The sequence below is a fragment of the Acomys minous genome (genome assembly GCF_964271855.1).
Source record: "Acomys minous genome assembly, chromosome: 11".
NCBI classification, from domain to species: domain Eukaryota; kingdom Metazoa; phylum Chordata; class Mammalia; order Rodentia; family Muridae; genus Acomys; species Acomys minous.
The window spans coordinates 48,839,941-48,864,841 of NC_140492.1; the positions used below are offsets into that span (position 1 = coordinate 48,839,941).

The 24,901-nt window shown below is 41.4% G+C and overlaps 1 protein-coding gene across 3 annotated transcripts in view; it reads right to left on the bottom strand.

Moving 5' to 3' along the window:
* ZBTB20 (zinc finger and BTB domain containing 20) overlaps positions 1-24,901 on the bottom strand; it is a 71,921-nt gene continuing 47,020 nt past the window's right edge. For all 3 annotated transcript variants that reach the window (XM_084801995.1, XM_084801994.1, XM_084801996.1), the window contains one exon: positions 1-24,038. In XM_084801995.1, coding sequence (XP_084658121.1) covers positions 23,617-24,038 — 422 coding nt within the window. In that variant the 3' untranslated portion in view covers positions 1-23,616. The remainder of the gene's footprint in view (positions 24,039-24,901) is intronic.

Genomic DNA, 24,901 nt, shown 5'->3' on the forward strand with positions numbered 1-24,901 from the left:
TTTTTTTTTTTTTGGTTTTTTTTTTAATTATTCCTTCATATTCAAACTTCACAAACAGTGTGAACTTGTACAATACCTCGGAAAGTGAAACTTACAAAAAAAGTGCTGGTAACATTTAAAAAAAAAAAACAACAAAAACCCCAAAAACAAACATCATTCTTAGCAACATCAATTACTCTTCCACACAAAACAGAAACCTTGTAAAATTTATTTTCGTATTTTTAAGGCGTAATACTTCTGTATAAAGTATATGCAAGAGATAAAACTTCACAGTATTCCAAAATGTCACAATAATAATAATATAATAGTATAATGAAGCGCTACAGTTAATTTTTCTTTTTTTGAAATTTTTTTTCCTGTTTAAATAACAAATACAAGTCACAGGTAAATATACGTGAGAAAAATACGAGGCTAATATTAAATGGCAGGTAAGGATACTGTCACTGTAAGAAAACTGGCAGGATGTGGGTATTTAGTCTATATTTTAAAGCACTTGATAGAAAAGGCGTACGCAAGGTTCTTCAAAAACAATTTTTCTGTTTGTTTGTTTAATAACTGACAACAAGAGTATAATGAGAGAAAAAAAAAAAAGGAACAAACTCCCTCTCAAAACTATTGACCTGCTCATCCCAGACCATGCCCCTGTGGGGGGTGTGTGTGCTGAAGTGTGCATGGGTTCTACAGTACAGACTGAGATGACAGTGTTCACACGCACCTGGCTCCTCTTAGGAAAGTATTCCTTTGCTTTAATGCTCTCTCTTTCCTCGCCTCTCACTCTTTCCAAACGCTTCCCCAGTGCCAGTCTGAAAAGTTGCCCTCCATTCAAAAATTCTCTGGGAAGTGGAAAACTGCATACGGTTTGTGACACCCACAGAGACATTGGAAATATCACTTGGACAAATGAGTTATGTTTGTGTGTGCACATCAGGTCTGAATATACAGTGTGTGTGTGTGTGTGTGTGTGTGTGTGTGTGTGTGTGTGTGTTTACGCGTGTGTGTACACAGTAGCAATTGCAAAAAAAGGGACTCTATTCCTTCCCACCCTAATAGACAGTGTGATGAGGAACATTTTTCCGAGCGTGGGCAGGGTTTCCTCACGTCTTATCACAAACACTGTGGTGGGGAAATCAGAAAATGAGTTCACCTTCCACCAGTCACCACAGTAAACGTCACTGAGAACACACGTGCTCAGATGTCTGCTCTGTGCACATGTGTGTGTGTTAACAGCTAGCTATTCAGCCAACGGTAACAGAAGACAGCAGATATCAAAACACGTCAATAAGGTGCTCAAAGAAAAAAGTGGCACCCACTCATCAAATGGATAGCCACATTTAAGGTGCTTCAAAAGAGTTTTAAAGTTTTTATTTCAAACATTGAGAGAGTTCTGGTTTGCACATGGTAGTTCTGAGCCAGGCCAAGGGTTTTGAGATTTCTGACATTTTCCTACTGAAAAGGGCTTTCACTGTGGTTGTTTTGTTCACTTGGATGTGGTCACTTGAGTCTGAAACATTTTTAATAGCCAAAAATTAAAATCAAATCATCATGACTAAAAGAAACAACTGGTGAAATGGTATGGAACATTACTGCATTCCCATTGGAGCAAGATGGTTTCGCCCAGTTTTTCCTCAATTGCTAACACTGTTCCTTTTTTTTTCTTGGTTACAATCTATTTCTTATGAACATACAGAAATGACCAAAGTCACTGCAAGTAGCTGTTTTTATTTTTTGTGATCTGTTGCAAGAGTCCAACCTTGTTTCCTCTGCTGCTGTTTGTGTAATGAGCGTCTGGATTCGTAATGAACATCTGATCTGCTTTGTGCACATGTGGGTGTGCACTCTTACATACCTACACGTGTATAAAATATACACCATATATATGCGGACACATATAGGAAGTGTGTATACATTTATACATACCATAGGGTATACTGTTTCAACTGGAGATAAGCTGAACTGGGTTCAGACACTAGCACATATTTACCTGTCCCCGGCTCCCTCTGTGTGGTTTAAACAGTCTGGAGCTCTGATTTATTTTTAAAGTGCATTTTCAATGCAGAGTAACTGTAATCCACTGATTCCTTGAATAACATTTTTGATGAGAAAAATCTGACAGTTTTCAGCCCGAGGCAAGAGAAACCAGGGTTTAGTCATGTCAGGGGCTGATGTGGCAGTGCCAGGCTTGTGCCTGAGTGATTACTGGGCATTCTGGACTCCCGGGCACCTCAGCAGCAACAGCAGCAGCAGCAGCAGCACCTTTATGAGAAGGCAAAGATAGGAAATGAAGAAGGAAGTGAAGTTCAGAAGAGGAATAGTGTATTTGGTGTGTGAGTGTGAGTGTGTGTGAGTGTGTGTGCTTGTGTAAGAGTATTACTAATCTTGACTGTGATGGGCTTGTGCAGTCCCTGTGTAGTTCCTTCCCCTAGCAACTGACTCCGATGTCCACGGCCCCACGTGCTCCAGCTTCACCTAGAGGTCCTCACCCCTGAGGCTGACACCAGCGTTTGTTCCTGCGGGTATGTGAGTGCCAGCATCGAGTAGGAATAAGGCACCAGGGAAATCAAATTTTATGAAAAAAAGCAACACCCCACTTCAGAGAGCCCCTTCCCTTGCCCCATTAAAATATTGCATGTGATACCATTTACTTGTTTGTGTACATGAGTGTCATACACATCTTCTGAAAGCAACTCCAGCTCGAGGCCCTTCAGCACCAGAGATCTGTAGGAATGCACCCTTTGTCTACACCGCCCCACCCCCACCCCCACCAGCAAAAGCACCAAGTTAGGAGAACGAAGCAACTTGCCTCACTCACCTCATTGTGACAAAATAATAATAATAAAAAGTGTATGAAATAGAAATTTCAGAAACTGCTCTAAAGTCAAGTGGATTAGGCGGTCGGGGTTCTGATTACTTGATGTTCTAGGTGTGCACAGTGCAACGTGAAGGGGTTGAGATGTTTGTGTTTACTTTACTATTTGGTGGGGAATAGGTTAAAAGAAAAAATCTCTTCCCAAACGATGCCTAAAATCTTCCACAAACACTTTAACCTCCCCTCTTCTCTTAAAAAATGAAACAAACCCAACACATTGTAAAAAGGAAGAGGTTCACTTAACTATAAAAGGGAAAAAAATGAAGGCACATGATTTTAATTCCGTCCCACAATCCTTAAGAAAAATAGATTTTTTTTTTTTTTGCTTGTGTGTGTCTGTGTGTTTATGTGAGTGTGCATGTGCACGTGTTTTCGCACACATGAAGTATGAAGCCTACTGGACAGTTACCAAGAGAAGCTAGAAAAGAAAATGAGAAATTGAGACAGAGAGAAGATAGGAGGAGGAAGAGGAGGAGGAGGAGGAGGAGGAGGAGGAGGAAATGGAGGCCTCTCTTCAGCTTTTTGTCACTGACAGTCTCAGGATCTGGCTGCTTTCGGGTCCAGAATAGAATTCCTTTGTCTTGGTCTGGAAAGTGCCCCAGTTATTAGTATCTCCAGTTAATCGTGTTACAGCTTTTGGTGTTTCCCTTTTCCCTTCCCTCCAGCCAAATGATTTCTTAAAAAATATCACAGTTTTTAAAAATTATTTTTTCAATGTTGAAAAAATACGGAAAAAGCTATTGAACAGCCTCAGGGCACACTGCCTCTCCATCTTCACAGTGAGCAGATGGATGGACAATCCAGAGTCAAAGAGGAGGCTGGCAGCAAGAGCCTTGTGCTGAGTGGTCCCTTGCTTTACCTCCTGAGGGCCAGGGGCCTTCACAGCACCCGCAGCCATGTTTTCTATTTGGATCCCACCCCCTGCCATCCACGGAACGTGGGCTGCTGAGAAAGGCAGAGCCACTGTAACCCGAGGGTCTTGGAAGCAGAAGGTGAAGGGGACAGAGCCATTCCGCCAGGCACTGTTAGCTGTGAGTGCTCCTGGCAGCCTCACCACTGATGGAGGAGCTCTGGCTGGGGAGGCTGAAGCCGCACTCCCACTTCACTTCCGTGGCCCTGGCCACCTTCATGCCTGTCTCCTCAGAGCTGGCCCCAGGTTCCTAAGAAGGCAATGATCCAAGATGGAGAGGCAGAGCCAACCGGCTGGGTTATACAAAAAACAGGGGCTATGGACAGCGGGATTTCAGAAACAAATTTAACTTTGGTTTTCCGACTTTTTCAGACCATAAAAATTAAAGCAGGGCTTCGGTGACTTCCGTCATCTGAGAGCTGTTATGTTTTCCTCATTTGGCAAGGCTAAGGCGGGGGGGAGAGAAAAGGTTTCCCATAATTGGTTGAAGACACAGGGTGGTAAAATGCTTCCACACTTAAACTCACAGTCCAGTGTTTTTGACATTTCATAAATAGCTTTTTTTTTTCTCTAAAAAAAGAATAAAACAAGAACAATCCCTTTACTTACTCATCTGAAACAAAATAAACAGCAGTGGGCACAAACTTCTCCTTGTAACAATTACAAAAAACAACAATATAATCCCAACTTTTAACACGCATCTTGAATCAGTTATTATTTTTTTAACCTCAAAACTGCAGCATATCCTTAAGGGCAAACTTTTCGATTAGTTTTTTTCTTTTTTTCTTTTTTTAAATAATGTCTTCACCAAAAAAACAGTCTTGTACCAATAAAATGCATTCAAAAATAGAAAATATTACACAACAAAAATATGTATCCTTCCTTTCCAAAAAAGATTCTTCACAAAAAAATGTAGAAAAAATTCCAACAATTTTTCCTTCTCCTAAACATTAACTTTCAGTCTAGGGCACAACTATTTATTGATTTAAATGTCTGTTTTTGCATAAGATATGGAAGATGCAAAACTTTACTGTATTAGGATTGTGACATTACATCCACTCCCACCCCATTCTAAAACAGAACAAAACCAGAAAAACCCAGCAAATATTAAGCAAATAATGAGCCAGTTGGCTAAGAAGCAACCTGTGTCTCAGATTTCACTGTGCATTTCTGTGCAGCAGCTGGCCTTGCACTGGGAGGTGCTGGGGGAGGGAACAGGCTGACTTAGCACACACCAATTTCAAGGAATCACTTCCAGTCTTCCATGTTGTGGGGCCATCATGACTAAGCCTCAGAGAACTGTGTGAATTAGCACAAGGGCTGGTAGAGTACTGTGTGCACTGCATGCACTGGATACATACATTTTTACAAATCCTTTTCAAGGAGTGTGTGTGTGAGTGTGTGTGTGTGTGTGTGTGTGTGTGTGTGTGTGTGTGTGTGTGTGTGTGTGCATGTAGCTGAAACACATGATAAAAAGTAACCCAGAGCTCCAGTGGCATAAGTAAGAATGGGTTACTCCCTCCTTAATCTCTTCCACATTCAGCTTGCTTGGGTGTTCACTGCAACAATGAAAAGATCTCAACTCAGAAAGAGCACGGCCTGTTTTCTCCACACACTTTAAACCCAGGTCTTCTTATAAGTTTTAGCACTGTAGCTTAACTATATGTTTTCCTTACTTGACAATATTTATCTCTCATGTGAGCTATAGCTTATATGTATATTTTGTATGATCAGATTATTTTTCATAGCTTTTTTGCATGTGTGTACGTGTCCTGTTACTTATTTGTTTGCTGGTTTTTTCTTCAGGGTTTTGTTTTGTTTCTGATTTTTAAACAGTGAAATGTGTCCAATTTCATTTCCAGTGCATTAAACAAAAATTTAAATTAAAAGAAGACATAAAACTTTCCCCCTCATTCTTCTCAAGGAAATGACTGATAAAAGTACATTATAATAAAATCAGGCATTATCAAAAAAAAAAAAGGATCATTGTGCAACCTCAATTACATCAAAGAAAACAGACAAAACAAGACTTGTAGAACATAAGCATGAAGAAGCCAAGATAATATAATTCCAACTATGGTGTGACTGGCAAGCACTGGTTAAAAATAGGTAAGGCTACTCTTTGATTTCTAACAACATAGTTAACCACTGCTCTGCTGTCTTTTCTCTTCGTCTTTACTCACTAGATTCTTTATATGTTTAAAATGAGCAAATTTGTTTTTATATTTTTGGTCTACAGTAGAATTACATATTAACAATATAATAAAAAGATATTTAAGTAACAGGTTGGTACTGCATCCATGTGGGGAAATAGAAAAAAGAGCACTCAACTAGACATAGCAAATGGACTCTATTTTTATAAAAATAACAATAACTGTAATAGAAATTATATCCAGGGTAACATTAAGTTGAAAACAAGTGTAGAAATTCTATTTTGGATTATACAAACTTCTGACAAACTATACCCTAGAATTGCAGCCTCAAAATCTTTCCCATGATTCTACCTTTCCACTCTCACTCATGATTCAAATGGAAATGGAAACAAAATGGAAACAAAGTTGACAGATATCTGAGCCAGCCAAAACGTCCACATTATCAGAGCTGATCATCAAGATCAAGTCAAAACCACTTGGGAAACTGCCAAGCTATAAGGGAGCTGTTAATAGTGTTTGCTTGCTTTTGATTCTGGAGGAGTTACCAGTTTACTGATAAAGAGAGAAACCAAGGAATCAAATGGTTCTTCTGGTGACATATGTAGAAGAAGCACAATTCAGGTTGTGAGGACACAGTGGTGAGGTGGAAAGAAGAGAGAGAGAAGCAGGTGGACTTTGGGCACTACCCTCATCTGTTTGCTGAAACACAGTAGCTTCATTGTATTTCTAAGCATCCCTTAGGATGAGCTGCAGACTACAATGTGTTCTGGGTAAATACATGTCAGCTTACCTATAGGCATGCAATCCGTACTCATTGGCTTCCACAGGAGCTGGGTGGGTCTAGGAGTCTCTACTCGCTATCACTCACAGTTCTTGCGAAACTGTCAGGGGCAGAGGCTATTTACTGGCTGTCTCTAGCCAGTGACTGATCAATGAACTTATAGGTCAGCATTGGGGGGAAAACAAAGAAAAATAGTTGTAAAGAGATGGATTTGGTAAACACAAATGTGAAGTTTCCCTTAAGAGGAAGAAGAAAAGGAGAAGTGAGGAAGAGAGGCAGAAAGGAAGGTAAGGAGAGAAGATGTAAGTAAAGAGGGAGATAATGTTATTAGAACACATTACTTTGGGTTTCTTTTAACTTTGAGCTGACCTTGTTTATTTTTTCCCCTCTCATTCAGTTGCTCCAGTTTAAAGGACAGTTTAGAATCTAGTGCAAATATCTTCAAATCACAGCATTCCAGGGGCAGTATCCTATCCCTTCATCCCTCAGACCTCTTCCAAAGATGGGGGCAATGGTCCAGAAAAGCATAACTGAATAAATCACTTGCTACAACAAGAAAGGCACTATTACAACAGATCTGCTTCCAAGTTTTTCCTTTGCTATGCACGAACATCTCAACAACGTCAGCAATCACAGTAAAACCACACCGTAGCTTCTCAACCCTTGAATCCACTGGCCTGTGCCTAACATCCCAATAGGCCACTGCCATTGGCCCTGCTCACACTGAGCCCTGCTTTGCTCCATGTGACCCTCTTACCCATATTGCCCAACGATCCTCTTACCAGTGATCCTCGCTTGGCTCTAAATGATTCTGCTCATTCCCTTCCATGGGCATTTCTTTCTCTCTACAGGCCTCCAGGTTACAACTGTATTTCACACAGTTTATGGTGTCAAGTAGTACTGTGTATTTAAAAATTTTTTTATCTTCTAACTCTCAAGTCAAAGATTGTTCAGTAGCCCCTCCATTTCAAGATCTATAAATACCACTGTGAACAGCAGGAGGGTGTCTTCTGTTGACCACAGAAAGCATATTCTCAGGCCTGTTATGCCTGAGAGAAAGGACGCTGGGCTCTGGAGAAGAATCTTTGGTGACAGAACTGGAGTGGATATGCAAGTTTCAAGAAAAACTTGTTCCCCAAAGCCTCAAGAGAAGTATCCAAAAATAGTGAAAGTGAGGACGTATTTTAAAAGGTCAGTTCTTTCTTCTCCTAGATTTGGTTGGGTGTCTCCATGTCTTCTAGTGCTTTCCCAGTATGCATTCCCAAGTATTTGGTAAGGGCTCTGATTTAGAATTCCTATTGGAAATACAGATAATGCTTTGAGTGCATAAGGGGTTGCTTAAGTAGCTCGGAATGGTTAAATTAGCAAGGCTGGCACTTTTGTATATATAAAAAGAAATTTTGACTTAGAAAGGTTGACTGAGACGTATCATAAGGAGGAAGGAGAAAGTGACAGGTGTTGGTAACTTGATGAAAAAGGACTCAACTGGGAGTTTCCCAAACTGATGCTGTCATGGGGGACAGTGTTCAAAGAAACTAAACATTAGCTGTTTACATGGGTTGTGATTCTTAGTGAACAAAAGTTTTCCAAAGCTGTCACCTGGGATTCTGGAGGAGTCCCTCAGAATCCTCACACTTGTTGTATTCCCCACACAGTCTATTGCTTTTCGTGGGTACAAGATCCTCTTGTTAATAATTACTAAAGAGCTGTCAAACTCTGATTGCTTCAAAGATTTAAAAAGGCAAGAAAAGTAAATTGAGCACAGAAAAGATGGGGCGGGGGGCAGCAACAACCTTTAACTTTTAGGCACTAACAAGGTCTCTGCTTAAAGACAGTCTGGGGTGGAGGAGCTCTTAAGAGTCTGAGGAGACCTCCAACCCTTCCTCCAGTTTTCTAGTTGGCCTACCTTGTTCACCTCACTGGTTGGCAGTGTTTATTGCACTGTTCCCTTCCTGTCACCTTACAGGGCTTTACCACATGTATGGCCTTCCTCTTTGGTTAGGTCTAGGTCTTACCATGTATGCTCAGACTGAAAGAACATCTGAACATGGACATCATGTCCCTCAGGCACACTGAGATGTGCAGTGGTGAGGGCTTTGTGTCATCTTGTGAGCCAAGATGACTTCATGTCAGATCAGTCAGCTTCCTCACTCTTGGGACTCTTACTGTAAGCTGAGTTGGAGACAAAATTGGATACATTTCTTCTGAAATATCCTCCATTTGCTGTACTAACCCACTTCCATACAATCAGAAAACAGTTTTTTTCCCCCTCAGCATAGCAGCTTCTAGATTTGACCGAGAGTTGGCAAAAATTCTACAGATACTGGCTCTGCTAAGACCATAATAGAAATAACCTTCACCTCTGTGATGTTCCTAGTATCCCAGGTCACCTCTTTCTTCCCTTACCTAACACAGTCTTCTGGCACAAATAAATACATCTCAGTAGTGCAACACATTACAGTCATGCTTAGTGCAAACAAAACAAAAATAGAAAGAAAGAGAAAAAGACCCCACAAAACAAAACAACTAAAAACTATTACAGACTCACAGCTCAACCATTAGCAGCTCTTGCTAAAGGTTAGCTGTGCTACAAAAGTGGGGAACAGCCTTTTGCCTCAAACTTCTGTGACTCATCTCTTTTGTTGCCCCTGTTTGTTCCAGCTCAAAGGAGAGAAACAACCAGCTTGTACCTCTGTATTATTCTGGAAAGCATTAAGCTAGTAGGCAGAAAAGAAAGGCATATAGTTGAGCTGGAATCCAGGGCATTAGTTAGAGGAGGAAAATAGCTATTTGATGCAAAAGTCAGCAGTGCTTTTTCGTGATTTTAATCGTGGCAGATGACTGGTGCTAAGGGAGATGAGTATGAAGAGAAAAGAGCAAGTTCTCCTGTTTCCTAAAATTCAGTTAAATTGAATAGTTCTCGGCTCTCCTTTTTGAGTATGAGAATCAGCTATTCAAGGGCTACAAGCAGCGGCCACTTTATATACCGTCGATAGGTCCGCTTTTTTCATTGATCTCTTTTCCTTCATGTCATTCCTCCCCTTTAAAAATTTTTTTGTTTTTGGAGTGGTGGGTGGCTACACATATAGATATACATACACAGAAATTTGTGAGGCCTCTCTTAGAATGATGGATTTTAAAATTGGTACAAATAGCTCAGTGACATTTATGCAAAAAGTAGAACCGTTAACTAGAAAGTGAATTAGTATACTAAAATGCAGATTCTGCATTGTATCTGTTCGTGTACTGTTCAGTTAAAAACATCTGTAGTGGGATTTCTTATGGAGCGTATGTCTTACTGAAAGTAAGAGTCAGTTTGGGATGTGACCATGCGCTTAATTATGGAGGAGCACTTGGCATGTGGTAACCCTTCTGTGTATCTGAACCCTCCCTCTGCACATGTGAACCTGCCTGACTGCTCAAGCCCACACACACATGCTGGAGTTTGGGGAGAATCAAGTTTCAGTGTAGAACAGAAAAAGACAAGGCTGTTTTGCATTGTGGGTTTTTTCTTTTTCTTTTTCTTTCTTTCTTTTTTAACAAAGCAGTTGTAGATGTTCTCTGTCATTGGCTTCTTACCTTTCTTTATTGTAATGGGTGTGGGTGACTAAGAGACTCCATGTTCATCTACTCTACAACCACAATTCTTTCAACAATGGTGCAAAGAAGAATCCTAATTAGATATGCCCAAGCAAATTATCCTTAACGTATACTTTAACAGGCTCCTCCAGAGACCTTAAGTCTAAATTGACGGAAGCAAGGTCAAAACTTAGCGGCTCAAGCATCTTTGGGAACTTTCTCCTCTGACTCTATTGCTGATTCCAGATTTGTCCCATGAAGAGCCAAGAGTAGAATAGCTAGCTTTGTTTTTAAACATCCCCTAGCTATGAGCTAAGGCACCTCAGAGTATTGCAAAACCTTATCCAAGCCTTAGTCCATTTTTGGTCATCTGGACACATACATCACATGTGCCCTGGAGAGCAGATGAGGTGCAGAGCTGCCAAGGATTTCTATAACCTCTTCAGATATTATTGATAGCATGGAGAGAAATCATGCAATTGCAGAAGAGTGTGTTATATTAATTCTCAGAACCATCAAAAAAGAGATGGGGAGAAATGACAGGACCAGAGTGAGATCACTTTTTGGTAACCTCGAGAATGGGCTTTAGGAATTTAGAATTGAATAATATTTAGTTCCGTTGAGTTCTCCTGCCCACCCCCTTCTTTCCTTCTGTTCACTTAATCAAAATTGCAATTATTTCCCAAGTTTGAGCCAAGAATGTAAATTATAGCATAAAATCCAGGTTATAAAAAGGTTGTCAAGCTATCTGTAAGTTAAGCCAAGCTGCACAGAGCATGCTTCAGATGAGGGGCCACAGGACCCTCCCCACTGTTATCTGCTGTTTCCCTCTCTTGTGATCCTGGGCATGATGGACAGGTGAGGTGCGGGCAGCGTGGAGAAGGGTTCCTACTTGCTTCTATCTCAGAGCCAGGGAGGGGCTTAGGAGTGAAGCAGAGGTGGATGTTTCCATATTTAAGACCTTATGAACAGGACTGAAATCCCTACCACTGTGAAAATGGGTAGATCAGATGACTTGGGTATTTTAGAAATGTTCCTTTTTTTTTTTTTTCCCTGTCTGGGAGTTTGTACTAGATAAATACAAGAAACATCCAAGTAAGAGAAAATAAATGTATTCCGAGCTTTATCCCGAAAAGGATTTGAGGGTGGCAATGACTTCATCAACAGTCAGCTCCATTCTTTGGCCCTGTTAGTTTAGGTAAAGAGTTTCTTCTTCAAGGAATAGTTTTTGTTTTAACTATTCCATGCCCAAAGTGCAGAAAGAATTTCTCTCCTCAAAGCTCTAAGTGACGGCAGAAAAGGAAGATAAGCCTTTCATGGGACAGGATTCTTGATGGAAGATGGAAGGCTTTTCTAAGGGGCAGAAGACTGCTGTGGGATGGAGGACAGTCACCTGACATGCAGGAACAGGGTCAAATCAGAAAATCAAAATACTTGCCTAGCTTGAGAAGAAAGACATAAAGGAAAACAAATCAACAAACAAACTCTACTAAAATACACATTCCTCCAGTTTCAGATTTCTACAACGTTATAATTATTCTTAAATCAAGGTTTACAGATAGCAGACAACTGTTTTAATGTGTAGAAGTTTTGTGTTTTACCGTGTTTCACTTTCTTCGAAGGAATTGCATCCATGCACACCTGTCCTAATGTCCAGTGCAGAAAATAAACTTGTTTGCTACCAGCTTCAATTCCAAAACATTTCCTAATCTACGTTCACAAAGCCTAAAAACTACCTAACTGTAAAATGAGATGCAGGTTTTCTGAAATGTGTTGGTGGGGGGTAGTGGTGGTGGTGGTATGCAGGTTTTTCTTAATGGGTAAAAGAAGAAGAAAAAATCACTCCCTAACCTCTGAAATATATACTCTAGTGTTTGTGACCGCTATTTTGCTGCATGAGTTACTGTTAGGGCTGCTGGGGCTCTTGACAGGTGTCAGCTTGCAAAAACAGGAGGCTCACAAGCCATAGCATTTCACACCCCAAAGCCTCTAGAATATTAAGCAGGATTTTGACATTTATCTGTGACTAACTTAAGAGGTTTTGGTGAGAAATCCTGGGTTGGATCTCGTGGAGAGCCTGAAGGAACAGTGGCAAGAAGGCAGCCTGGGTCAACTAGACCAAATGAGATCTTTCCAATACACATCTCTCCCACAGCACCCTGTACTTGAGGTGATAGTATGTGGTGATTGGAAAGTGTCTTCTATGCCTTCAGAAGGCAATCCCAGAGGACAAGCGTACTTTAGATACAGAATACTTTCAAAGGAGATGGCAGCAGCCCCAAGTGGAAAAGGGAGGAGATGAAGGTAAGACTAGGTGGGAGGATATACCAAGCAAAGGTCACCAAGTCTTCAGCATGGGGACTTCCTGCTACATGCCTGCTTAAGGAAGGTTTTGAACATGCCATTTATCTCATTGCTTTCTGTGTGGCTGGTGCTATAAATTGGTGTTAAGACAAAAGCCAGATCAAGCCTCAAGTCAAGTGACAAGACATTTATCATATTAAGTGTAGATTCTGAGTATGTGTCTCAGACTCTCCACCTTCATATGAACAGAGAGGCAATGTGGCATCACAGCGAGTCAGGGCACTCTGGTAAAGCGTCACTGGGAAATGACATTGCAAGTATCCTCAAAGGGATACACCTACAGTGGCTTCAGTCTTCACCAGTTTTCTGGAAACCAGACAGCCGAAATTGGAATGAGTTCTAGCCTGATGGCCAAATAACATAGTATGTGTTGATAAACTGAGTACAGCACAAGGAACTTAATTAGTACCAATTCAGTCTTACTGTTGTTTCTTAAGCATACATTATCTTCATGTCAGTTTTTGTCATAAAACAGGCTTTTGATAAACTTTATAGGTCATTTTATTCCTTAATAAATTATCCATCAAAGTCTCAGACCAACCAATATGTGGCTTTTCAAAAATAGGAAACACAAAGAAATTCTCTCAAATTTTTCTTACAGTGTGTTTAAGTGGAAGTGGCTTTTGGCTTGAAGAGCTACCAAAGTTTATTTTTAAATGTTACCTCTTTCTTCAGATTCCTGTAAACCTAGTATCTGGCAAACATGTCATTTGCTAAATATTAACACAAGCAGAAATAATCAACATGGGAGGTTTTGTTTTCTCCCTCAGAAATGGTCTACTCATATCAAGAATCTGAAAACTGTGATAGTAAAAACAGAAAATACTTATCTTTGGTTTAATGTAAAGGTGAGAAGCATTAATGATCTCAGCTGGTCCAGTTGACATTTAAAACTGTGGCTCGGGTCCTCCTACTCTCAAAAGACACTGACAACCTTTACAATCTGAAGCTGAGAGGAAGACATGCTCCATGCTGCCCGCCAGGCTCAAGTTTATGAACTCATTTAAAGACAGAAGCTAAGAAGGGCAGTAGAGGAATGACATGAACAGTTAGGGGTCATAATGTAATATATTGGTGGGAGCAGTGAAGAGATGGTTGGGTGGCTCGAAGTTACCTTTAAAAAGAAGCAAGAAGAGTGAGAAAAATTTGGTAAGCAAAGGAAAGAAAAAAAAATGGCGTTGGGACAATCTACCTTGTACCTGATCACCGAAGGGACAACCTTACTACCTTAACCCATGCTCACACGTTCAGCTAACATGTCTTTCATTGAGAACAGATGATACGTAATTAGGTTCCTACAGGACTCTAGTTTAGCATCATCAGAAGAGACTAGGAAAGGAAAGCTCCTTAATGAGCACCAGGCTTCACAAGTGGAGGATGCTAGGAAGATTCTGGTGGGTTGAGGGGCACAGCAGGATGAGACTCGAAGATAATAACTGATGAGGGAAAACTGGAGGAAAAAGAGGTAAAGTAACACTGAGAAGACTAAATATTGGTCCAGCATGTGGATGTTTTCTACTGGGTTTTATGAAAAGCTGTCTTGGTTTTGTCCTGCATACAGAATGTGGAGGAGACTGAATTCAGTTGACTTGATTCTGGTGTCCATACTTTAAGTGGCTGAACAAAGTTCTTGCCTGAAAAGTGATCTGAAAGTATGTCTGTTAGAAGACAGGCTATTTGCATGCCCCACATTGGCCTGGCTAAAGAAGAAAACAAGGAGAGATGCTGAGGGCCAGGTAACCAGGAGCCACCCAGTTATGGATTTTGCAGGCTGAAAATGTCGTATATGTTTTTGAATTCTGTCAATAAAAGGTTCCCAGAAATGTGGTTTTAGTTTAAAATAAATCTTCTGGGGAAAGGAACAGTGCATTTGCAAGACACCTCCAAGGAAATGTTGAAAACTGATGAAAATAATGGCAAGCATAATGAAGAGAGAGAGCAGACAGTGAAGGATCAATATTGAGGAGCAGTGTTTGAAGATACAGCTGGGGCAGCAAGGCATCCCTGTCTTTCCTTCTCACCAAAACAGCCCCTTGAAGTGCGGCTATGACAAGTGGTCAGATCACGTGCTGGACACGCAGCTCCTTGGCCATATTTTTTTTGAAGCACGTATGGAAGATGGCTGTCTACAGAGGATCACAGATGCTCTCATATGTATGCCTTTTGTTCTTCAGATGTTGACAGGGTCAGCTAAGCCTGAACTTCTTTGTATTAGCCACAACAAAATAAATTTTTAAAAAGTTTAAACAGTTTTCACTTTACTACCTGTGCTAAGTCTGAACTTAAAAAAAAAATCCTAAAATTTTCTAAAGACAATACTGAAGCTGATAATATAAAAAGCAAACTAGAGCCATAACGGTCATTAAATGCACCAAATTAACTGCAGCAGGTGGTGATGGGTAGTATATGTGAAGAAATAATATTTCAATCAACTCATGATCATTGGCAGATTCAACGTTAAAATGAATATAATGTAATATATTTCAATATAGCAGTTATATATAATGTGTATGTTCTAGGTTTCAGAAACACTGCAACGTAGTGTATTGTACTTAAGTAAGCATACCTAAATAGTAACCATAGTCTTCCACAAAGTCACTAGTACTATTAATGAAAACAATAAAAATAAAAACAAGAAGTGAACTTTTTTTTCCAGTAAAAAGAAATTCCTGTGGTTGCGGCCACAGGCTTCTTTTGGATACAGAAGGACAATATACATTTTAAAAAATAATAATAAAAAATTAGTTACAACAGTAAGTAGCTGTATTGAATGGGGGAGGACAAATGTCACTAAAACAGAGGAGGATAAAAAGGTCCTTTGAATTCTGTAAAGCGGAAATAATCTACTTATCACAAGAAAGGAAGGAAGGAAGAAAGAAGGAAGGAAAGAGACCATCTAGCAAGAGAAGGGCATAGGAGTGAGAAAATTAACTCCAACTGTTTCCAGGTCACAAGCCGTCAAGAGTTACCTCAGAAAGCTAAGTCCAGTCACTCAGTATGTTATGTTAGAGTAGCATTCTACTTTAATGCCTGACATTCTTACAGATCCCCTCAAGATTCCCTGAACAGTCTATTGGTTTGCTAGACACGGGAAATACGTCATTCCTGCGGAGACTTGGGTGAAGGCCACACTGTGAATTGTGGTGATGCCCTGCGGTGCAGGCAGCATCAGGGAGCTGCTGTTTGGGAGTAGGGCTGTCATGTGGTTCCTGTCTGTGAGTGTGTTCACATGATGGACTTCATGCGCAGGATAGAACTGTCTGTGACCTGCAGGCCATGCTCCTTCTCTAAAGCCTCGAAGGTTCCAGAGAGGACAGGAATGGCCTTTGAGTTTGAGCTTAATCCTGGGATATTTGGGTGTCACCTGCCTGGCTGCCACTCCTCTGGGAGTCCTGTGAGGTGCCTTCTAAGGCTCCCTCTGGTCTGCTCCTGGTAGAATGTGTGTACTCCACCCTCTCCTAGAGGAAAACAGCCTGTCCCTGTGGGCTTGCTGTGGAGCCAACAAGCTGCCTTTGTTTCTCCCAACTTTGAAATGCTACAAAAAGCAACAGAGTGGGCAGGTGACTGCTTCCCGGGAAGAGAGCCATGAGTCTGAGCACAATGGTTAGAAGAGGCAACTGTATCTATGCACCAGGAACTCTGCCTGTGTGTGTTTCATGAGAGAGGCACATACACTCAGACGACATAAATACACACAACATACAAATATGCAGTCACATGCATGCGCGTGCACACACACACACATTCACCAGTAAATCCACAGAAATGTAGCATTTGTTCAAGTTTTTCCTCAAGAAGCTAGACCCAAACTACTCATGGTTGGACTGTTTCTAGAAGCTCTAAAGCCTCATCACAGACATCAATGCTCCTAACCAAGGTAACAGGGCAGAAAGCAAGTAGGTGTACGGTGCCTGGCCTCTGACTCTAGCTGGAAATTCCAAGTCTATGGTGCTGTCACTGGAGAATATGAATGAAGTTTTGTGGTACAAACCCCTCAGAGCATATGTGCACATGGACAAGGTGCACTCACAGGCACTCTGGACAGCAGCTGGGATGGACTGCATGGGCTAGGCCACTTTTGTTATTAGCATCTGTGTGCAAAATGACAGTGATGCTTCAGGCTGTAACAACTGTTGCAACAGCAGTAGAAACAGATGTCTCCTGGGGGGGCGGGTTGATTCTTTTTCTCTCTGCCTTGGGAGTATCAGGATCTCATAGAAGCACTCTGAACCAAGGGACTTCTCAATTCGAGAGAGATGCAAGCAGATACTTGGACTGTTTTCAGGCAGAGCCAAAGCTGGGACTTCATCACTAGGGCTACAGACCTGCAGATTATGCCTCTTCAATAAAGACTTGAACGTTTTGATTCTACATTTAAAGAAAGGCCCACAAGATAAACCAAACGCACCCCAAAACTGAAGTGGAATAAAGGGCAGACTGTAGAGATACAGTTTACATGAAAAGAGAATGCTGTATGTTGGGTCTGTTCTGCTTACAGAGACATTTAAGATCGTCATCATCCAGGCACCTGTGATTATGCTAGTGGGACTTGCTACTTAGCAACAGGCTCATCTTACATTCAGCCTCAACCTACCAGTGACAAAACAGAGTAGGGGCTTGGGGGCGGGGTGGAAGCTGCTTCCTGAGAGCAGCCAATTCCCCTACAAGTTTGGTGCCTCCCAGGAAGTCACTGTTTCCACAGTCCTCAGTCATGAACAGAGCTTATTTTTGTGATTATGAAACCATTAAAAAAAGCAAGAAATCCCTACCTTCGCAGCCTTTCCTTTTTCTGTTTTTTGTTTGTTTGGGGTTTTTTGTTTTTTGTTTTTTGTCTGCTTACCTCCAGGGTTTCTAGCTTAAGGCAATGATCCTACAACCTAATGGTTCCTTGTGAGAATTCCTTAGCTGGGGTTATGTCAGTAGTCAGTCTGTGGAGCAGAGATGGGGCCTAAAGACACTACCCTGGGAGAATGGCAGCTGTCAGTAACCCTGTGCTAAGACTCTTGCTTCAGTCCTCGGCCTAGTCCCTCTTCAGTGAGGAGGGGATACACAGTCTGACAAAGGACTTGCGCCCTGCAAGCCTCCATCTTTGCTTCACCTTGGAGAGAACCGAGCCTCGCTGTATGGTCCTAGCCACAGCAGGGGGCCTGGCAATGCACAGCACTTACTGTGGTGGATTCAGTGCTCAAACAGAAAAGCATCTTGAGAAGCTCAGAGAATTCCTTGGGCTATTTTGCTTGGGCTGATCATCTTGCTCCCCAGGGCTAGAAATGATGCTTTGGATTAGTAACTTGCACATGTGCAGTTTTACAGGAACACCGCCTGCCTCGTGTGGAGGTGTAAGATGGATGGGAAATGGTACCTCCACACATGAAGCCCTTGGGAATACTTAAGTGCCCTCTCATGTCAAGGATGAAGCTCTCCTGGGGCATCCCGAGCACCACAGTGAGGTTGCCGTTCAGAGTCTGTCCCCATTCTACCTATTTCCTGGCACCTAAGAGAATAGTTCCTTCTCCTTATGAAAGCACAGAATGAAGGAGGAGGTTGCCAGAGTCCCTGTTGGGAAGTTATGTGCAGGCCCAGAAAGCCAGCTACTGGGTCAGCTCAAGCACCCAGTCCTCCCCCCACCCCCCACCCCGCAACCCCCAGTAGACTGCGAGTCTGGAGCTGGGAGGCCCTTGGGTAGCTTTGCTTTTTTTTTCCCCTGTCCAATTGGGGAGTCTATTGAAATTCTAGTGTCCCCTTTCTTTTGTCTGTCACCGACTCACATGGTTGTGTCTTTAGTGTCCCATTTTTCTTTGCTGTCTTTTAAAATTTTTTGTTTCTTTTTTCCCCCCTGGGGGACAAAATTGGCCATTTAAATAAAGTTCTTTTCTAGTGAGTAAAGAGCTTTCTCCGAGCCAGAAATCACTCAAAAGAAAGTCTGAGGACCCTACCCATGGAAAGGCTGGAGGCTTCCCTAAGTACCGCCTGCCAAACTTCCTAGCTTTCCGATTGGTTGTTCTCTAGTTTGGTATTGTTGGGTACTGAATACATTTTGCAATTCTTTTGTTCTCTTTCCTCAGAGCTTCCATTACCCTGGACTTCAACTCATTACTAAATTAAAGAATTCTTTTTAGAGGGTTTCTTTTAAGAGTCAAGTCACAGCAGAAAAGGCACCTACTCTCCATTTTCCTCCCTCCCGAGGGCATCTCCTGTGTGCTCCTGGGCTGCACTTTTTTGTTCCCTGTGCTGCAGCTACATACGGGTCACAGCGACCAGTCTGCTGTGATCTTCTGGAGAACTCCCCCAGCCCCCAAGGCCAGCCCTACCCAATCAAAACAACTCCTTCTGTAACATCAGGGGAAGGCTCCGAATGGGCACGTCTGCTTCGCATCCTAGCCAGGTCGACCTCACTGTTATCCTTCCTCGGGACTTCCGTGTTGGGAGTACCTTGGAGGATGGCGACAAGGAACATCAGTGTATTTTCCTGGGCACCTCAGGTGTTTTATGAGGCAGACATTTCTCATTTAACTTCTACACTGAAAGAAAACACTGCATGGGGCATAAGCAGGACACAGGCTGGTTTGTGAGATGGAAGCACATGTAGATCGTGAAAGGAAGACGACATGGAAACAAGCACACCCGGAGGAAAGCTCTTGCTCTTCAGTCTCAGACCCACAGACTCTCCCTGTTGATAGGTTGGAAAGTTTTCTTGGTCCTTACCTGTCACCCTGATAAAAGCCTCTCTGACTTATAGAGAAAGAAGGCAAACCGAGTCTAAGTTCTAAGGCCAAGAGCTACTGTGACCCCCTCAATTGGGAAGTGGGCGGGGGTGAGGAACGGTACCATCCGGGGCATGGACCAGGATTACTTACCCCCATCATTCCTGGCAAACAACTGGGACAGAGGAGCCTGCAAAATGGTCGTGAGGAGGCTAAGTTGAAACAAGGAGAACACTCTCATACAGATTCTCATTTCAGATGACTGGTGGGGGTGGGGGGGCTATTTCTCAATTGATTTTGTTTTTTATTGTAGAGCTGAATCATATCCACTAGTTCTAATCACTGTCTTTTGTGGGTATATTTTACACAGTTAGGGGCTGTTTTTTGTATAATTGCTGGTACTTAAAATAAAAAACAAAACAAAACTACTACCAGACATGCTAAGATACTACTGATGTTCCGAGTGCTAGGGAATTTTATTTTTCCTAAATATATGAAAAATATATAGATGTGTTGAGATAAACATTCCTCAAATGTTTTAATGTTTTTATATTTAGCAAATTTCTTTTTAAAGTCAGATTGTTTTTCTAAAGAATTACACTAGTGTTTTTTGTTTTTGTTTTGTTTTGCATACCAGTTCTTGTACCCTGAACTTCTCTTAAGAGGTTTTCTGTTTAGATCAACTGTTTCCATTTTGTGAGTGTGTGTGTGTGTGTGTGTGTGTGTGTGTGTGTGTGTGTGTGTATTTCTGTATAATAAAAAGACTTTTTTCTCTTTTCTAGTTCTAAAAGTACTGAGAACGTCTCATCAGAAGAATTGTAGGACTGGAAACCGAGAGAGAGAGAGGGGGGTGGGGGGGGAGAATCGTACCCACTTCCGTGGGCAATCCAGGAAGCACCTGTATCTTTTTAAAATAGGTGCAGGCTGGTTTATCTTCTACAATGTGGGAATGGGTGGAAAACAGTCCTTCAGAGGCCACATGTATAGCACTAGCCCTATAGAAGCTCCTTTGATTCAGAACTCTGATACCAATTGAGTGTCCTCCCAATACTAGAGAACAATGTCAAATATTTTAGGCTGTGAGATGTTTGCAGGGACTACAGCAGGAATGAGCATACATAATAGGACCTTACCAAGAATGCTTAGGGACATCCTCACACTTTTTAAAAGGAGACATTCTCTTTATAGGGAAAGGATGTGATCAGGGTTTCAAGTCATCTGTGTTCTTTTTCTTTTTCTTTTTTTTCACGTGCTCCACAACAGATGTTGGATTTTTAACCCAGTTGCTTAGCTGTTGACAATGGCACATCAGCATTAAGGCAAATGGGTCTCTTTCAGATTTAAGAAGCAGACAGGGACATGTAGCCCAATGGCACATGGTCAAGAAAAGTTTTCAAAGAAACAATATGAATCCTGACTACTTTACTAAAGTTTGAATAGAGACAGTATTTTAAATGTACTCCTGGCAACAGTGAAAATAATTAAAACTAGGTTTTGACCTTCTTTCATTTGTTTTATATGATGAGTGATTTCATGTCTTTTTTTCCTCTAGGTTAAGAAAACTTATCACAATGCCAGTCCTATTATTTTTTCCTGATGGGTTAAATGACTCACTTTTTGAAATATCCAAATGATTCCATGACATAATTATTTAATCTTTTGGTGGTAAGGAGACATTAAGTCACTACTGACCCTTTTAACAGCAAAACCAGCAGAGGGGTGGGGGTGGGTGAGGAGGACTTCCACATTTCTGAAGCTAATTTTTAAAGCAGGTCACAAAAGTTCTCGTTGTCCTCTAGAAATCACGATGAGTGATACTCATTAGTCAGTTACCCATCCAAATCCACACTACATTCTAGCAAAATATCCACTGAATTAAGCACCGTAAGACCAACTCAAACACCACAAATACTCCAGTTGCACAAACTACTAAACATCACAAAGAACTTATGGAAAAGCTCCAAGTTAACCAATTATCTATTTAGAAACAACAAAATCCTCTCTTCTTTTTAAAACTGTAGGTTGGTGTTTCTGCATTATCAGAATGCTTACTTTTCCTTTTAAGTGTGCTAAAGCATGCCCAGTCACGAAGTTACTTTGGAAGTATTAGCTAGGTTTAAAAAGTCCTATTTTTGAGGTGAAATCCCTTCAGGACACTGTATATAATTGAAAATCTTATGATTTCTTGATCAAGACCAAAGAGAGAAATCTCAACTAGAAAAAGGAATCTGAGATGATGCTGGAGATTCATGACCTTTCAAAAGTTGGATATTAGCATAGGGAAATGGTTAATTTCCAAAGAAGCAAGGGTTAATAATCAACTAAAAAAATGATCCTACTTGGCCCTCTTAGCCATGAGGGGAAGAGTCAGGAGGTGATGTTTGAAAGGAAGAAAGGAGTTTTGGCATCGACGCTTCGTGGTTTGTAACAGGCTTCTCATAGTGACGTCACACAGTGGGGGAGGGTGAGGAGGGATGGCAGAGTTTTATGGATGCCTCCTCCTGGCTGACCATAAATGAAACAAACCCATTTGTCAAGATGTCTAGACTACTAGTGTTTCATCAAAGAAAAAAGCAAGGTCAATGGAAATTCTAGAATCCTACGAGCGCAGTGAAATTTTGGAGAAGTAAGAAATCTCCTGCTAAAAGACCACGTCCCTCCCATGAAAAAGGACAGAATTCTAGATGGATTGGTGAAAAAGATTCAGTGGAGCAATTTAAGCTTGCTAGAAGTCAAAGATCTACATATCAAAACAGAGCAGCAGTTGAAATTACAGCAGGGGTGGGCGGGCCTCGGAGGCCCTCAGCAACCCAGGCAATACTTAAAATAATAAAAATTAAGAAAAAAATATGAAGAAAATATCCTTCCTCTCTTTCAAATATAACTTTAGTTGCCTTTTATTCTTTCTCTCTGGAAGCAGTATCGCTAACCTTAACAGTCTTGACTTACCAAAAAATATATATATGTGTGTGAGAGACAAAGTAAAAGAGAAGGGACTGGTGGCAGTGTATATGCAAAACCAAAATGAGAAAAAAATTACTTTTAACAATCTCACTTTTTTGTTTTTTTTTTTACACAAATACTGTTGTAAATATATTAAAAAAATCAGCATTCTATCTGGTAAACATCACTTTTGCCCCTCTATAAAATTTTGAATTAAAAAAGCCTCAAGAACATTTACTGTTCCCCCCACCCTCCCTTTCTCTCTTTTTCTCTTCCACAAGAATATATCCTGACACTTTTTTTTTTTTGCAAAGATTGTTGGAAATAATCCTTCTCTTGTACCTAGAAACATAGGTTTGAATCTGTTATCTTTGTTTTATCTGCATTCCTGCCTTTCATGAAAGTCCCTCTTGATTGTGCTGAGGCCATGGCTCAGCGAAGACACTGAATAAATACGATTAGCCACTGTTGCTTGTTGCTTGTCCAAGTCTTCCTGGCTTCTGCTGAAAGGGGCGGGGGCTGTGGAGGAGGTGGGCCAGGGTGAGTGGAAGCCTGCCACACCACTTTCCCCCTACACCACTGGACTCGCTGCCCCCTCCCATCCTAGAGCCCTTTAATGAAATCAGACAACGTGGTAGGTGAAAACAGCAGGGCCTTTCCTCTGGGTTTTCAACCAGAGGTGATATTCCACAGTTTTAACTGCTTACTGTGAAGTCCAAGTGGCCAGAATTGTGAAATGTCCACTGAAACACTGTGAGCGGTGTACTTAAAGACAGCAGGCCTTTACATCTCATAATAGATTTTGTAGTGCTCTTCACGAGTGGAAAAAACAATTTTTTTCTTTTTTTAAGCTTTTTTTTTAAACTTTTTTAAAAGATTTTTTTCTTTTGTTTTTGTTTTTTTGTGTGTGTGGTTTTTGTTTTTGTTTTTTTTTTTTTTTGTTTTTTTGCTTTTTTTGTTTTGTTTTGTCTTTTTTTTTCTTGTTTTGTTTTGTTTTTTGTAAAGAAGGGTTGTATTTAGAGGCCAGTAGCTAGAGATCCAACCAGTGGACCTCTTGAAGCACTACCAGGCCTTAAGGCCACCATCCAAGGGAGACTGGGAAAAGTATTATTCACCCAAGCCTCCAGAAATGTAATGTACCAGCAGGCAAAAAACAGTTCTTCATGTAGTACAAAATGAAACGGAACAAAAACAAAAACAAAGTAAAAATGAAACCAAAACATTTCTTAAATTCTAGTGCCATAGCTTTTTGTCTGTTTGTTTATTTCTTTTGTTGTTGTTTTGTTTGGTTCATAAGAAAGAGAGAAAGGTACTACTTATCCGTCAGACACATGCATCCTCATGTGGTCGTTGAACTGCTCGATTTGGTCAAACTTTGCTGGGCAGACGGAGCAGACGTAAGTGGTCCCCTCTGTGCAGGCCACCACGCCTGGTGGGCCTGCACGGGCACCTGGGGGTGTGCCTGCAGGAGGGGTCCCGTTGCTGGCACTGTGCAGGGCCACATGTCGTTCCAGCAGGGTCTTGTGGGAGAACTTCTTTTTGCAGATGTAGCACTCGTAGGACTTCTCCCCGCGGTGCAGGCGCATGTGAACGTTGAGGGAGCTCTTCTGGGTGAAGCGCTTGTTGCAGATACTGCACTGGTATGCTCTCACTCCTGTGTGTGTCACCATGTGCTTGATAAGGTAATCCTTCAAGGAGAAGGAGCGCCAACAGATGCTGCATTGGTGGGGCTTCTCACCTGTTGATGTGGGTAAAGACAGCAAGCAGGACCGAACAAGACACAGCCAAGTGGAAGAATGAGGGACAGAAAAACAAGACAACAGAAAAGAAAAACAAAAAGTTAAAAAAAAAATAACAGTTGATTGCTTCATGGATCCATTTTTTATTGGAAAGCTCTAGGCCTCTCCAGCCTCTTTTGCTCACAGCAAGCTTGCTTTAAGAATGCCAGGAGAGTCTAGAACGTTCCATTTCCCTATGACCAAAACTGACTCTTGTAAAGTAACAGCACACAACCAACCGCCCAACTCTTCCAAGGTCAGTTGGAAAAGAGAAAAAGAGGCTACTTTGTAAGAATCCTTCTCAGAACCATCATTAAAGATTTACATAGTCCCAGCTAGTGTCAGCAAACAAGTACAAGAATTAAAAGAAAGATCTTTGGAGGGAAGGTTTGCTACAATCTTTGGGAAGTGAGAATATTGGTCATATAACTGGATTCTTTCTGGAAAATCTCCATTTCCACTATTTGGTCTAGTAAATGCTTGGCTACCCATTATTGACTATAGGCCTGGGTTCACACTTTCAGTTTCTCCGCCTCTGATAAAAATCTTCATGAAATAAAACCTAAGATAAACTGGCTAGTCTGTGTTGACTGCACTGTTCACAGACTGGCTTCACTGGCTGCGGACGCTGACTAGATGGTGGGAAACTGTTGGTCTCTGAGTCACATGGTCCTGTTCTAGCTTAGGTACCAACACACTGCACCATTATAACAAATCATCAAGAGCCTCCAAGGTACACAGTCTTACTTACCTCATTGTGATGGTGTTGACATGAAATACATATGGAATCACTTTGGAGACCACCAAGGGCGGTGTGGGAATA